The sequence below is a fragment of the Delphinus delphis genome, chromosome 1, assembly GCF_949987515.2.
Source record: "Delphinus delphis chromosome 1, mDelDel1.2, whole genome shotgun sequence".
NCBI lineage: Eukaryota > Metazoa > Chordata > Mammalia > Artiodactyla > Delphinidae > Delphinus > Delphinus delphis.
Genome location: NC_082683.1, coordinates 65040691 through 65055580, shown reverse-complemented (window position 1 = coordinate 65055580; position 14890 = coordinate 65040691). Strand labels below are relative to the sequence as shown.

Here is a 14890-nt window from a genome sequence, read left to right as displayed (position 1 = left end):
GCCACACTCTCACTTCATCCCAGCTTACCCTTCCCCCTCCCTGTGTCCTCAAGTCCATTCTCTACATCTGCATCTTTATTCTTTTCCTGCATCTAGTTTGTCAGAACCAATATTTTTTTTTTTTAGATTTCATATATATGTGTTAGCGAACAGTATTTGTTTTTCTATTTCTGACTTACTTCACTCTGTATAACAGTCTCTAGGTCCATCCACCTCACTACAAATAACTCAGTTTTCTTTCTTTTTTATGGCTGAGTAATATTCCATTGTATATATGTGCCACATCTTCTTTATCCATTCATCTGTCGATGGACACTTAGGTTGCTTCCATGTCCTGGCTATTGTAAATTGTGCTGCAGTGAACACTGTGGTGCGTGACTCTTTTTGAATTATGGTTTTCTCAGGGTATATGCCCAGTAGTGGGATTGCTGGGTCATATGGCAGTTCTATTTTTAGTTTTTTAAGGAACCTCCATACTGTTCTCCATCGTGGCTGTATTGGTTTACATTCCCACCAACAGTGCTGGAGGGTTCCCTTTTCTCCACACCCTCTCCAGCATTTATTGTTTGTAGATTTTTTGATGATGGCCATTCTGACTGGTGTGAGGTGATATACCTCACTGTAGTTTTGATTTGCATTTCTCTAATGGTTAGTGATGGTTCATGTGTTTGTTGGCCATCTGTATACCTTCTTTAGAGAAATGTCTGTTTAGGTATTCTGCCCATTTTTGGAATGGGTTGTTTGCTTTTTTGATATTGAGCTTGTATGAGCTTCTTGTATATTTTGGAGATTAATCCTTTGTCAGTTGCTTCGTCGGCAAACATTTTCTCCCATCCTGAGGGTTGTCTTTTCATCTTGTTTATGGTTTCCTTTGCTGTGCAAAAGCTTTTAAGTTTCATTAGGTCCCATTTGTTTATTTTTGTTTTTATTTCCCTTTCTCTAGGGGGTGGGTCAAAAAGGATCTTGCTGTGATTTATGTCATAGAGTGTTCTGCCTGTTTTCCTCTTAGTGTTTTATAGTGTCTGGCCTTACATTTAGGTCTTTAATCCATTTTGAGTTTATTTTTGTGTATGGTGTTAGAGAGTGTTCTAATTCCATTCTTTTCCATGTAGCTGTCCAGTTTTCCCAGCACCACTTATTGAAGAGGCTGTCTTTTCTCCATTGTATATTCTTGCCTCCTTTATCAAAGATAAGGTGACCATATGTGTGTGGGTTTATCTCTGGGCTTTCTATCCTCTTACATTGATCTGTATTTCTGTTTTTGTGCCAGTACCATACTGTCTTGATTACTGTACCTTTGTAATATACTCTGAAGTCCAGGAGCCTGATTTCTCCAACTCCATTATTCTTTCTCAAGATTGCTTTGGCTCTTCGGGGTCTTTTGTGTTTCCATACATATTGTGAAATTTTTTCTTCTAGTTCTGTGAAAAATGCCATTGGTTGTTTTTTTTGTTTGTTTGTTTGTTTGTTTTTTGTGGTACGTGGGTCTCTCACTGTTGTGGCCTCTCCCGTTGCGGAGCACAAGCTCCAGACGTGCAGGCCCAGCGGCCATAGCTCACGTGCCTAGCCGCTCCGCGGCATGTGGGATCTTCCTGGACTGGGGCACGAACCTGTGTGCCCTGCTTTGGAAGGCGGACTCTCAACCTCTGCGCCACCAGGGAAGCCCCCGTTGGTTGTTTGATAGGGAGTGCATTGAACTTGTAGATTGCTTTGGGTAGTATAGTAATTTTCACAATGTTGATTCTTCCAAGCCAAGAACCTGGTATATCTCTCCATGTGTTTGTATCATCTTTAATTTCTTTCATCAGTGTCTTATAATTTTCTGCATACAGGTCTTTTGTCTCCTTAGGTAGGTTTATTCCTAGGTATTTTATTCTTTTTGTTTCAGTGGTAAATGAGAGTGTTCCCTTAATTTCTCTTTCAGATTTTTCATCATTAGTGTATAGGAATGCCAGAGATTTCTGTGCATTAATTTTGTATCCTGCTACTTCACCAAATTCATTGATCAGCTCTAGTAGTTTTCTGGTAGCATCTTTAGGATTCCCTATGTATAGTATCATGTCATCTGCAAACAGTGACAGTTTTACTTCTTCTTTTCCAATTTGTATTCCTTTTTTTTCTTTTTCTTCTCTGACTGCTATGGGTAAAGCTTCCAAAACTATGTGGAATAATAGTGGTGAGAGTGGGCAACCTTGTCTTGTTCCTGATATTAGTGGAAATCGTTTCAGTTTTTCACCATTGAGAACGATGTTTGCTGTGGGTTTGTTATATATGGCCTTTATTATGTTGAGGTAAGTTCCCTCTATGCCTACTTTCTGAAAGGTATTTTTTATCAAAAATGGGTGTGTAATTTTGTCAAAAGCATGTCCTGCATCTATTGAGATGATCATATGGTTTTTATTCTTCAATTTGTTAATATGGTGTATCACATTGATTGATTTGCGTATACTGAAGAATCTTTGTATTCCTGAGATAAACCCCACTTGATCATGGTGTATGATCCCTTTCATGTGCTGTTGGATTCTTTTTGCTAGTATTTTGTTGAGGATTTTTTCGTCTATGTTCATCAGTGATGTTGGCCTGTAGTTATTTTTTTTTCGTGACTTGTCTCATTATGGTATCAGGGTAATGGTGGCCTTGTAGAATGAGTTTGGGAGTGTTCCTCACTCTGCTATAATTTGGAAGAGTTTGAGAAGGATAGGTATTAGATCTTCATTAAATGTTTGATAGAATTTGCCTGTGAAGCCATCTGGTTCTGGACATTTATTTGTTGGAAGATTTTTAATCACAGTTTCAATTTCAGTGCTCATGATTGGTCTTTTCATATTTTCTATTTCTTTCTGGTTCAGGAACAGAAGTTTTTGTATTTCTAAGAATTGTCCATTTCTTCCAGGTTGTCCATTTTATTGGCATATAATTGCTTGCAGTAATCTCTCATGATCCTTTGTATTTCTGTAGTGACCGTTGTTACATTTCCTTTTTCATTTCTAATTCTGTTGATTTGAGTCTTCTCCCTTTTTTTCTTGATGAGTCTGGCTAAGGGTCTATCAATTTTGTTTATCTTCTCAAAGAAACAAGTTTTACTTTTATTGATCTTTGCCATTGTCTCCTTCATTTGTTTTTCATTTCTGATGTGATCTTTATGATTTCTTTCCTTCTGCTAACTTTGGGGTTTTTTGGTTCTTCTTTCTGTAATTGCTTTAGGTGTAAGTTTAGATTGTTTATTTGAGATGTTTCTTGTTTCTTGAGGTAGGATTGTATTCCTATAAACTTCCCTCTTAGAACTGCTTTTGCTGCATCCCATAAGTTTTGGGTCATCGTGTTTTCATTGTCATTTGTTTCTAGGTATTTTTTGATTTCCTCTTTGATTTCTTCAGTGATCTCTTGGTTATTTAGTAGTGTATTGTTGAGCCTCCATGTGTTTGTAGTTTTTACAGATTTTTTTCCTGTAATTGATATCTAGTCTCATATCATAGTCTCATATCGTTGTGGTTGGAAAGGATACTTGATACGATTTCAATTTTCTTAAATTTACCAAGGCTTGGTTTGTCACCCAAGATATGATCTGTCCTGGAGAATGTTCCATGAGCAGTTGAGAAGAAAATGTATTCTTTTGTTTTTGGATGGAATGTCCTATAAATATCAATTAAGTCCATCGTGTTTAATGTATCATTTAAAGCTTGTGTTTCCTTATCAATTTTCATTTTGGATGATCTGTCCATTGGTGAAAGTGGGGTGTTAAGTCCCCTACTATGATTGTGTTACTGTTGATTTCCCTTTTTATGGCTGTTAGTATTTGCCTTATGTATTGAGGTGCTCCTATTTTGGTTCCATAAATATTTACAATTGTTATTTCTTCTTCTTGGATTGATCCCTTGATCATTATGTAGTGTCCTTCTTAGTCTCTTCTAATAGTCTTTATTTTAAAGTCTATTTTGTCTGATATGAGAATTGCTAGTCCAGCTTTCTTTTGACTTCCATTTGTGTGGAATATCTTTTTCCATCCCCTCACTTTCAGTCTGTATGTGTCCCTCGGTCTGAAGTGGGTCTCTTGTAGGAGGCATATGTGTGGGTCTTGTTTTTGTATCCATTCATCCAGTCTATGTCTTTTGGTTGGAGCATTTAATCCATTTACATTTAAGGTAGTTATTGATATGTATTTTCCTATTACCATTTTCTTAATTGTTTTGGGTTTGTTATTGTAGGTCTTTTCCTTCTCTTGTGTTTCCTGCCTAGAGAAGTTCCTTTAGCATTTGTTGTAAAGCTGGTTTCGTGGTGCTGAATTCTCTTAGCTTTTGCTTGTCTGCAAAGGTTTTAATTTCTCCCTCGAATCTGAATGAGTTCTTTTTTGGGTAGAGTAATCTTGGTTGTAGGTTTTTCCCTTTCATCACTTTAAATATGTCCTGCCATTCCCTTCTGGCTTGCAGAGTTTCTGCTGAAAGATCAGCTGTTAACCTTCTGAGGATTCCCCTCTATGTTATTTGTTGCTTTTCCCTTGCTGCTTTTAATATTTTTTTCTTTGTATTTAATTTTTGTCACTTTGATTACTATGTGTCTCAGCGTGTTTCTCCTTGGATTTATCCTATATGGGACTTCCTGCACTTCCTGTACTTGACTGACTATTTCCTTTCCCGTTTTAGGGAAGTTTTCAACTATAATCTCTTCTAATATTTTCTCAGTCCCTTTTTTTTATCTTCTTCTTCTGGGACCCCTATAATTCGAATGTTGGTGCCTTTAATGTTGTCCCAGATGTCTCTGAGACTGTCCTCAATTCTTTTCATTCTTTTTTCTTTATTCTGATCTGCCGTAGTTATTTCCACTATTTTATCTTCCAGTCACTTATCCATTCTTCTGCCTCAGTTATTCTGCTATTGATTCCTTCTAGAGAACTTTTAATTTCATTTATTATGTTGTTCATTACTGTTTGTTTGCTCTTTAGTTCTTCTAGGTTCTTCTTAAAACTTTCTTGTATTTTCTCTATTCTATTTCCAATATTTTGCATCATCTTTACTATCATTATTCTGAATTCTTTTTCATGTAGACTGCCTATTTCCTCTTCATTTATTTGGTCTGGTGGGTTTTTACTTTGCTCCTTCATCTGCTGCGTATTCCTTTGTCTTCTCATTTTGCTTAACTTGCTTGTTAACTTAACTTGTGTTTGGGGTTTCCTTTTCGCAGGCTGCAGGTTCATAGTTCCTGTTGTTTTTGGTGTCTGTCCCCGGTAGGTAAGGTTGGTTCAGTGGGTTATGTAGGCTTCCTGGTGGAGGGTACTGGTGCCTGTGTTCTGGTGGATGAGTCTGGATCTTGTCTTTCTGGTGGGCAGGAGTGCATCCGGTGGTGTGTTTTTGAGTGTCTGTGAACTTAGTATGATTTTAGGCAGGCTCTCTGCTAACAGGTGGGATTGTGTTCCTGTCTTGCTAGTTGTTTGTCATGGGGTGTCCAGCACTGGAGCTTGCTGGTCGTTCAGTGGAGCTGGGTCTTAGCATTGAGACAGAGCTCTCTGGGAGAGCTCACACTGATTGATATTATGTGGGACCAGGAGGTCTTGTGGTCCAGTGTCCTGAAGTTGGCTCTCCCACCTCAGAGGCTCAGGCCTGACACCCAGCCAGAGAACCAAGATCCTGTCAGCCACACGGCCACGTATGTGGGGAGTTTCTTTCCTTTTGGGAAGTCTGAGGTCTTCTGCCAGTGTTTAGCAGGTGTTGTTCCACATGTAGATTTATTTTTGATATGTTTGTGGGGAGGAAGACGATCTCCACGTCTTACTCCTCTGCCATCTTGCAGGTCCCCCCTTTAATTTTTTTAAGTTAAAAAAGTTTTACATTTGCAATCACATATTTAATACCTGTATTATGCTTACTCATAGCAAAATTTTAAATGCAAATAACTTATGAACTTGCACAAATATATTCCTATATATTGCAGCCTTGCCATGGTTATCATGTCTTCCATGCTATGTGGTTTTTTTAAATTGTGGTAAGAACACTTAATGTGAGATCTCCCCTCTTAACAATTTTTTCAGTGCCCAATACAGTAGCGTTAAACATATAGGCACAATGTTGTACCAGAGTTCTCTAGAACTTATTCATCTTGCATACTTGGAACTTATTGCCATTGAATAAGTAACTCCCCATTTGCCTCTCTCTCCTGCCCCTGGCAACCACCATTCTACTTTCTATGAGTTTGACTATTTTAGATATCTCATATTAGTAGAATCCTGCAGTTATTTGTCTTTCTGTGATTGCCTTACTTCACTTAGCATAAGTTCCTCTAGGTTTATCCACATTGTCCAAAAGAATTGAAATCAGGATCTCAAAGACATATCTGCACTCCCATGTTCACTGCAGCACTATTCACAATAGCTAAGATGTGGAAACAGCCTAAGTGTTCATTGACAAATGAATAGGTTAAAAAATATGACATATACATACAATGGAATGTTATTCAGCCCTAGAAGAGGAAGGGAATCCGACCATATGAAGAATGGGATTTTAGTAGATGGGGTTGAGATCCACACTGGGGCACTTTTCATAGTAAAAGGGAATACTGCTAATTGTTACTCCGGGATAATAGGTGTAAACCCTGGCTGTTTCATACAAATTGGGACATATGATGTCCCAGGAGGATGAGTCTAAAAGGACCATGAGCAGAGAGCTCTGAGTGTGGTCAAGGGAGATTTCATGGTGTATTCAATAAGTGAAAAAGTCCAAGTTGGTTGAAGCACATTGAGATGAATAGAGGCAGAAAAGCTAGAAAGGCAGTCTGGGGCTTGAACTAGGATTAAATCTGTGGGTTCTTAAACATAAAGCTAAGGCATTTGGAAATTATTGAACAGGTGGTGGAGAAGCACTGCAAGTTTTAAATAATAAAGTGACATTGTCCCCTGTCAGTGATATCAGTGATGTGCAGAATGATTTGGATCAGGCAGGGACTACATGCAGGAGCCCAATTAAGGGACCACAGTAATAGTTTGAAGAGAGGTTAAGAGAATGTGGACCAAGTCCAGGCAGCAGGAATAGAAAGGAAGGGGTGGATGAAAGACACATCAGAGAGAAGGAATCAAGAGAACTTATCAACTGAATATGAAAGATAAGCAACGAAAAAGGGAAAGTCAAAGGAAACTCCCAAGGCTTCAAGTTGAGGTGACTGTAGGCATTCTGTACTTGTGGGTTAGAGATAGGAAGGAAAGGGAAATCTGCAAATGATTATATAATTGGGATCCTATTCTTATTGCAATTTGGAAAAATAGATATAAGATAGCAATGGTACTTCTAGTTTAACTTTTGAAAATACTTTTATGCCAGGACAGCTTAATCTGAATAAAAATTTGAATAACTTTCTTATAACGTGAGTGTAAGCAGCTTGTTTTGAAAAAATTGGACTTTGATTTGGAGGGAGGGTAGGGGAGAGGGTTCAGGTATATTTAATCTTCTTTCTAGAACTCAGTGGCATGCAACCCATTTTTAGGTTAGTACAGTGGTTCTTATAGTGGTTCTTACTATAAAAGTAAAAATGAACCCAACTGAGGAAAATGTACAGCTATGACAGGCCGCTAGCTAGAACATGATTAAGAATGATTTTAAACCATGAGCTTGTATCACCCAGTTACCTCAATAGCTATCTTAAGAGTATTAAAAATTATCCAAATTAAGTACTTGGCTTTTAAAAAATAGCTCATTTTCTACAGAATACTTGGGATTGTAAAGATACCTTGAAATCAAAGAAAGAAACAATGATGATGTGCTATAACTTCTAAAATTTGAATTAAGCTTCTCCTGTGTTCCTGACTCCCAAAATGGTGCCCAAGCTATATTTTATATTTTCTTCTTATTCAATTTCCCAATAACTTTCTAAGCAGTGATTTTTTTCCAGTAGGGAATGTATCTGAGGAAGTGGAGAGAAATAGGTGAGTTACTGGGGATAAAAATGACAGATAACTGTAATTATCTGAAAGCACACACACACACACACACACACACACACACACACACACCTATTTTTAAAAGAAAAATTTTAAACAGCAAAGGGAATCAAATCACTATAGGAAAAATTTCAGAAATAAGAATGTTTCATCTAGAAAAGCTTTCCTATGTTTTGAAACTCTTGAATTTTCCATAATTTTCACTTTGTTCAACATTTTTCCATGCTTAAATAAAATGAAATTAACCAGTCTGGCCATGGGGTATCGGCTTCTATTTCTCTAAAGCAGAGTTCCAGAAAAGCAAAGCGGACTTGAATTCATTATCCTTCCTAGTCTCAGAATAGAATCCCCAAACATCTCAAGGTGTGAATTACTGAGAAATGCTGTCCCACTGTGGTGAGAGACTGCTGGGGGAAGGGGTAGAGAGAGGTTGTGTGGGTACACAGTAGCCCCTGGGGCTGTAGTGTGTCCTTGGCACCAAAAGAAAGAGAAATCATAATGTAAAACCCCACATGGAACCAAACCCTGACTGATGCCATTCATTAGGGCCAGTAGCCGAGGAGTGTGGGTTTTACTTTTTAGAAATTTTGGGGGGCGGGTGTTTCTGCTTCTTTCCTTGTGCTCTGTTTTTAAGTTTCTTTTATTCATCTTTCTAGTATGTTTACTTCTCTCTGTGCTTACTACATAATATGAAGAGAAAACATTATAATACTATATGATATTGTCATTATAAACATGCATTATAGTATGTATTATATACAATGTAACTATGTAGATATAAACATATTATAGATATAATATTACAGGATGCTGGCCAGCCGGGCTGGGGCTTCTGGTTACATCCCTGTCTCCTTGGTAGTTACCATTACACACAGGGCTTTGACAGCTTCAAGATTTCTAGTAAAAACATACCACTGTTCTAGTTTTCTCTCCTTTAGTTCCTCACCTGCAGGCATTCGTTATTAGGTATCAGGCTATTCAGAAACTGCCCTGACATGATGAGAACCCGATCTTGAGTAGGATGTGTCAGAATGCACACGAGCCAGATCCTCTCCTCACCCCCACCAGGTTTTGCCTTCAATGGTTGGTTGTTTTTTTTTTTTTGCGGTACACGGGCCTCTCACTGTTGTGGCCTCTCCCGTTGCGGAGCACAGGCTCCGGACGCGCAGGCTCAGCGGCCATGGCTCACGGGCCCAGCCGCTCCGCGGCATGTGGGATCTTCCCGGACCGGGGCACGAACCCGCATCCCCTGCATCGGCAGGCGGACTCTCAACCACTGCGCCACCAGGGAAGCCCTTCAGTGGTTGTTAACCAAAGAAAACTAGAGTGCCTGTTTTCTTCTCTTTTTATTATTCTCATAATTCTTCAGTCCCAATGAAATTTAAAATTCCTGGGTTGAAATTAGACTTAAACAAGTGATAGTTTGTTTCTGAATTGACTGTGATTAGCTTTCCTTATGGTGGATCCATTTCCTATTGTGAGGTAGAGTAATAAGGATGTGTGTGGAGTTTTAGATACGGCTACTTGGAGTCTTTCTAGAAAGTTGTAATCTTATTAGAATAACCACTAAATGAAAAAGGTTAGGCAGCAGAGACGTAGATATTTGTCTGCCTCTGTAACTACCTCTCTCTCATGGACCTTACATAAGTCAGCTTACCTCATTACCCCTAAAAACCAAAGTTATGTATGTGAGAGCAGTAAAGGTAAAACAGGGATTTATCAATGTGTAAGGTATTACTATGTCTGTTACTGTACAATTATCATTCGTTATTATTATTACTACCACCACTAAAAATAGAATGTGGTAAAAGACTGGAACATATCCATATGCCCTCTAGAACAAGAAGTTTTTGCTATGAAAATTCTCATGCACATCTTTTAATCCTGTCAAATAGGTCCATCTTTTTCTTTACTAATAGATTCTTCATTAAGTTTCAAGAAAGAATGATTGTATTGTTTCATACTTTCAAGATATAGTTTTGACCTTCTAGACCACTTAGGAGCTGAACAGAATTTAATATTAGAAATAGGAAATACTTTAGTTGAAAGCCTGAGTATCCTACTGGATACTGGTTTGACTTGTGATCCCTTAGAAAATAACCAAGTCTCTATGAGCTAAATTTTCCCTAAACCTCATTTCACGATATCCAGCTTTCAGAATAGCTGGAAAATTACCATTTAGACTCATTTCATTTTTTAATGCATTATAGACATTGTTGTTCAAATAATTGCAACTCCATTCCTCATAGAAAGCTTATGCAGTCAATCCTTTATTTAATAATAGTACCCTTTAAATGTGCATGTAGAAAGATAATGGAGAGAGAGAGGAATGGAAATGGCTAATTTGTTTTATTATACCATGTATTGGGAAGCATGAAGAAAATCAAATAGCTTGAATTACAATTTCAAATAAAAAAGTTTCTTGATGTTGGTGTACTCTAACCTCTAAAAACATTTTACAAATAAAGAATCAAGAAAATAAATATTAATAAATAAATAAATATTAACAGCTCTGGGGAAACTTCTTTAATCATGGAACTATAAACACTCCCTGCTGCTAAAGTCTTTGATTGCAGAAATGCATCCGATTTACCTTTCAGAATTATTAGGTATAAAATGGCATATTAGGTATAAAATGGCATATCACTGTTGTTATTGTCTTTTTCTCCCTTCTTATAGTTTTTTGCAGTGAACAATAAGTTATTTTGTACCCCTTTTAATTCTCCCCCGACACACACCTTCTAATACCATCACCTTGGGGGTTCGGTTTCAACATAGGGTATTGGGGGAGACACATTAAGTCCATAAGAGGGAGGAAAACGGATGCTATGTGACTCTTCTCAGGACGCTTTTAATTCTTTGTTCCTTTTTGTTTTTAGGAGCTGTACAGATGTGCTGTGCTGCATGATCTTCATACTGTTCATTATTGCCTACATTCTTTTAGGACTTGTGGGTGAGTAAATACAGGTATAGAAGATATTTAACATTTGCTAATTAAATAACTAAGTCAATGTCACATTTTTAACATTAATCATTTTCTTCCAAAATCCTTCTTATTATCTATTATTATATTTTCTGAAGGGAATGTACCTCACCAGGACTCATTGGGTAGCAGATGCAATGAAAAATAAACACAAAGCAGTTTATCCAAAGGCAAGCCTAAATTACTTAGGTAAATATAATTATACAGAAGAACAAAAAAACCTTATGGTTGCTTTTTAATCATTTTTACTTTTGAAATTTTATTAAGCAGCTAATAAAGTTCATGTTGCTATGTACTAATAAGAACTAGGGCCTAGATAAGTTTAAGTAATACATAACCTTTTCTTTTTATAAGTAAATTAAAAAGAAGTAAGAATTTCACCAAATAGTTCATTGACATATAGGAAATCCTATTGTCTTTGCCTACCAGAAAGAGATATCCTGTTGTTCATTGTTAGATTAAAGATTTTTCTATGGAAGTGAAAATAAAGAGGGCAAATATAGATGGTCTTTATTTGGGTTGTTTTAAAAACTACCAAAGGGGATCATCAAGATGGCAGAGTAAGAGGACATGGAGCTCACCTCCCTCCACAAACACATCAAACATACATCTACATGTGGAACAACTCTCACTGAAAACTAACTGGAAACTGGCAGAAAGACTCCAAGGCTGTAAGAATGATACACACATAATTGGGTAGAAAGGGAAAAAAAAAAAAGCAATCAGATCAGGACCTGTGCTCCTGGGAGGGGACTTCAGAGGGCAAGAAAGATCACACAGTTGGACACTCACCCTGGGGAGTAAGCAGTGAGAGCCACAGATTGGGTGCCCCAGTCCTGGGGTCCTATACAGAGGAGACGAGCCCTCTTAGCTGGTTGGAGGGCTGCTGGGTCTAACAGGAGGGCTGTTGTTAGGGAAGTCCAGGGAAGCCTGGACTCCAGTTGTGAGGAACACTCATGTGCTGTCTTGCCCTGAGGCAGGGTGGAGAGTGGTCTGCTCTAGTGGCTGCTGGGTTTCCCATAACTGCGTTGGCACACACCCAAGCCAAGCAAAGGCTCTGATTCTGCTCATTCCATGTCACAGGGCAGCACTGGATCTGGGGCAGCCATGACTGGGGAGAAGACTCGACTGTGGGATGCAGAGATGAGCTAGTCCCTGGGCATGGCCTGGGTGGGATGGTGGCAGCCACTGTTGAGCTTACTCAAGCAGTGCATCTGAAGTAGCCCCGACCTCTGACAGCAGCTGCTCCACCACAGCTTACCCCCTGATCACAGGCCAAGTGTCCACATAGGCCTCACCTGCCCAGTGATACGGCTCAACAACAGGGCGGGGGTGGTGGAGGCTGAGGACAGTGACCTGCTGTGAGGAACAAAGGGGACTTGCACCTGAGTCTGCGTCTGAGCAGGAAAACGGTTGTGCATGCCTGCACAGGCAGTGCATTAGAGACAGCTTGGACCTCTGTCTGCAGACAACAGGAGCAGAGAACCCTCACAAGCCCCACTTGCTTCAGCACTCCCCCACTCTGGGGCAAAGGTGCCAGTTCAGAGAGAGGGGAAAACACACACTTAAGGGGAACAGAGCCAGCTTGAGCCCGACCCTCAGGGCTTCTGCTCCAGCAACTTGGGCTCAGACCCCACCCTTGATAGGGCAGTGACAGCCACTGGGCAGAAAGGAAGCCCTGCCTCACACTGGGCTCCAGCTCTAGCCTCTCCATCTCTAGCCCCACCCCCTACCAAGGTGATAGCTGCCAGCAAACCCTGAGGAAAGATGTGACTTGGATCCATATCAAATCCAGCTCTCCCGCCAAAGGCAGTGGACACACTGCACCTGTACAGGAATGGCCCCGCATAAGAACAACCCTTCAAGCAACAATAGGTAACTGTTTCACCTAAATTCATAGAGGCAGAGAAAGTTAAGCAAAATGAAAAAGCAGAGGAACTGCTGTCAATTAAAAGAGCAAAAGAAACACTCTGAAAAAAATAATGAAATAGAAATAAACAATTTACCAGATAAAGAATTCAAAGCATTAGTAATTAAAATGTTTACTGAATTAGGAAAAAAAAATAGATGTACACAGTAAAAATTTTAACAAGGAACTATAAAATACAAAAAAGACCCAATCAGAAATGAAGAATTCAATAGCTGAAATAAACACACTAGAAGGAATGAAGAGCAGGCTGAGTGATCCAGAAGAATGTATATGTGATGTGAAAGATAGAATAATGGGAATCACTGAATCAGAACAGCAAAATAAATAAATAAATAAAAACTTGAAACAGTTTAAGAGATCTCTGAGATAGCATTAAGCATATGAACCTTCACATTATAGGAGTCCCAGAAGAAGAGAGAAGGGGATTGAAAATGTATTTGATGAAATTATAGTTGAAAACTTCCCAAACCTGAAGAAGGAAATAGACATCCAGGTACAGGAAGCACAGAGAGTCCCAAACATGATGAACCCAAAAAATACCCACAGCAAGACATACATAATTAAAATGGCAAAAGTCAAAGCTAAAGAGAATTCTAAAGGCAGCAAGAGAAAACAAGGAGTCATATACAAGGGAATCCCTGTAAGGCTATCAGCTGATTTCTCTGCAGAAAGTTTTCAGGCCAGAAGAGAGTGGCATGATATATTCAAAGTGCTGAAGGGAAAACCCTGCAACCTACAATACCCTACCCAGCAAGATTATCATTTTGAATAGAGGAAATGTTAAAGGGTCTTATCTAAGTGGAAAAGAAGTAAGAATCTAAAAGGGAAAATCTCACTAGGAAATGCAAATATATAATAAGGGCTGATGATCAACCACTTAAAGACTAAAAGACAGAAAATTCTAAAGCAACTATAACTATAATAAACAGTTACAGGTGTTCCTTAAGAAACAAGAAAAATCTCAAATAAACAGGCTAAACTGCCACCTAAAGGAATTAGAAAAAGAAGAACAAACAAAACCCAAAGTCAGCAGAAGGAAGGAAATATTAAAGAACAGAGAGGAAATAAATAAAATAGAGATTTGTAAATCAGCTCTACTTCAATTTAAGAAAAAACTACCAAAGGAACTGGTGTGAATATTTTCTGTAAAAAGATTTCACCATTGCATATGAATGTATTACATTATCCCCAGAGACTTAAGTCCTATCCCTTAGATGCTGACTTAGGAAACTTTATTATTATTGGTGGGGGGGAGTGTAAAAGTCAGATAATAGCTTCTAGTAACAATAATTAATGCCTAGAGTTAATGTGGACAGATTGTATCAGCAGAAAGAAGGCAGTGCCTACCTAGAGAACAATGGAAAATACTTTTCTCTGGTCTTCAGTTTTATCTTCCAGTAAAGAGAAATACTTTGAAAACAGCAATTGAAAGTAATTTCCAAAATATCATCTGAGTAATACCAGGTGAAAACTACACATAAATGGAGAATTCAAAAAAGTAAGGCAGGAAGATAGGGAAGGAGAGAAGAATAAAGGAGTATAAACCACAAAACCAAATAATGTGCTCTTAGGTCTTCGGAAGATTCCTTTGTTATTTCTTCAGTGTATTTGAACTTCTAAACATTAATGCATTAGTAGCACAATACATAAATATATAAATTGAATATTATAATACAGTGAATTTTCTTATACAACTAATAGAATTTTAGCTTCTCCAACTTTGGGACACATGTCTGTCTCTGTAATTGTTTTGTTTTTACTTTTTGTCATCGAGTGGAAATATGTTGCATGAGAGAAAAAAAGATTTGGAGTCAAGCAGATCTAGGGTTTCCCCATATTACTTGGTGGACTTGAGCTACTTTCTAAATCTCAGTAGTTTTCTCACCTGTAAAAATATGGAAACACTACCTACTTTGCAGGGCTGTTATGAGGAGTAAATGAAATAATATCCAGCTACACCAATAATGCTACATAAGAGTAAGAGGCAGTACTTCATTTGCTACCATTGTATAATCTAGCTGTTCTGAATTTTAATAAATTGCTTTTAAATGTAATT

The 14890-nt window shown here is 38.3% G+C and overlaps 1 protein-coding gene across 2 annotated transcripts in view; it reads left to right on the top strand.

The window, feature by feature from the left end:
* Nucleotides 1-14890, top strand: part of SLC44A5 (solute carrier family 44 member 5) — a 379083-nt gene that overhangs the window by 262214 nt on the left and 101979 nt on the right. For both annotated transcript variants that reach the window (XM_060023840.1, XM_060023841.1), the window contains exon 3: nt 10801-10874. In XM_060023840.1, the coding sequence (XP_059879823.1) occupies nt 10801-10874 (74 nt within the window). The remainder of the gene's footprint in view (nt 1-10800; nt 10875-14890) is intronic.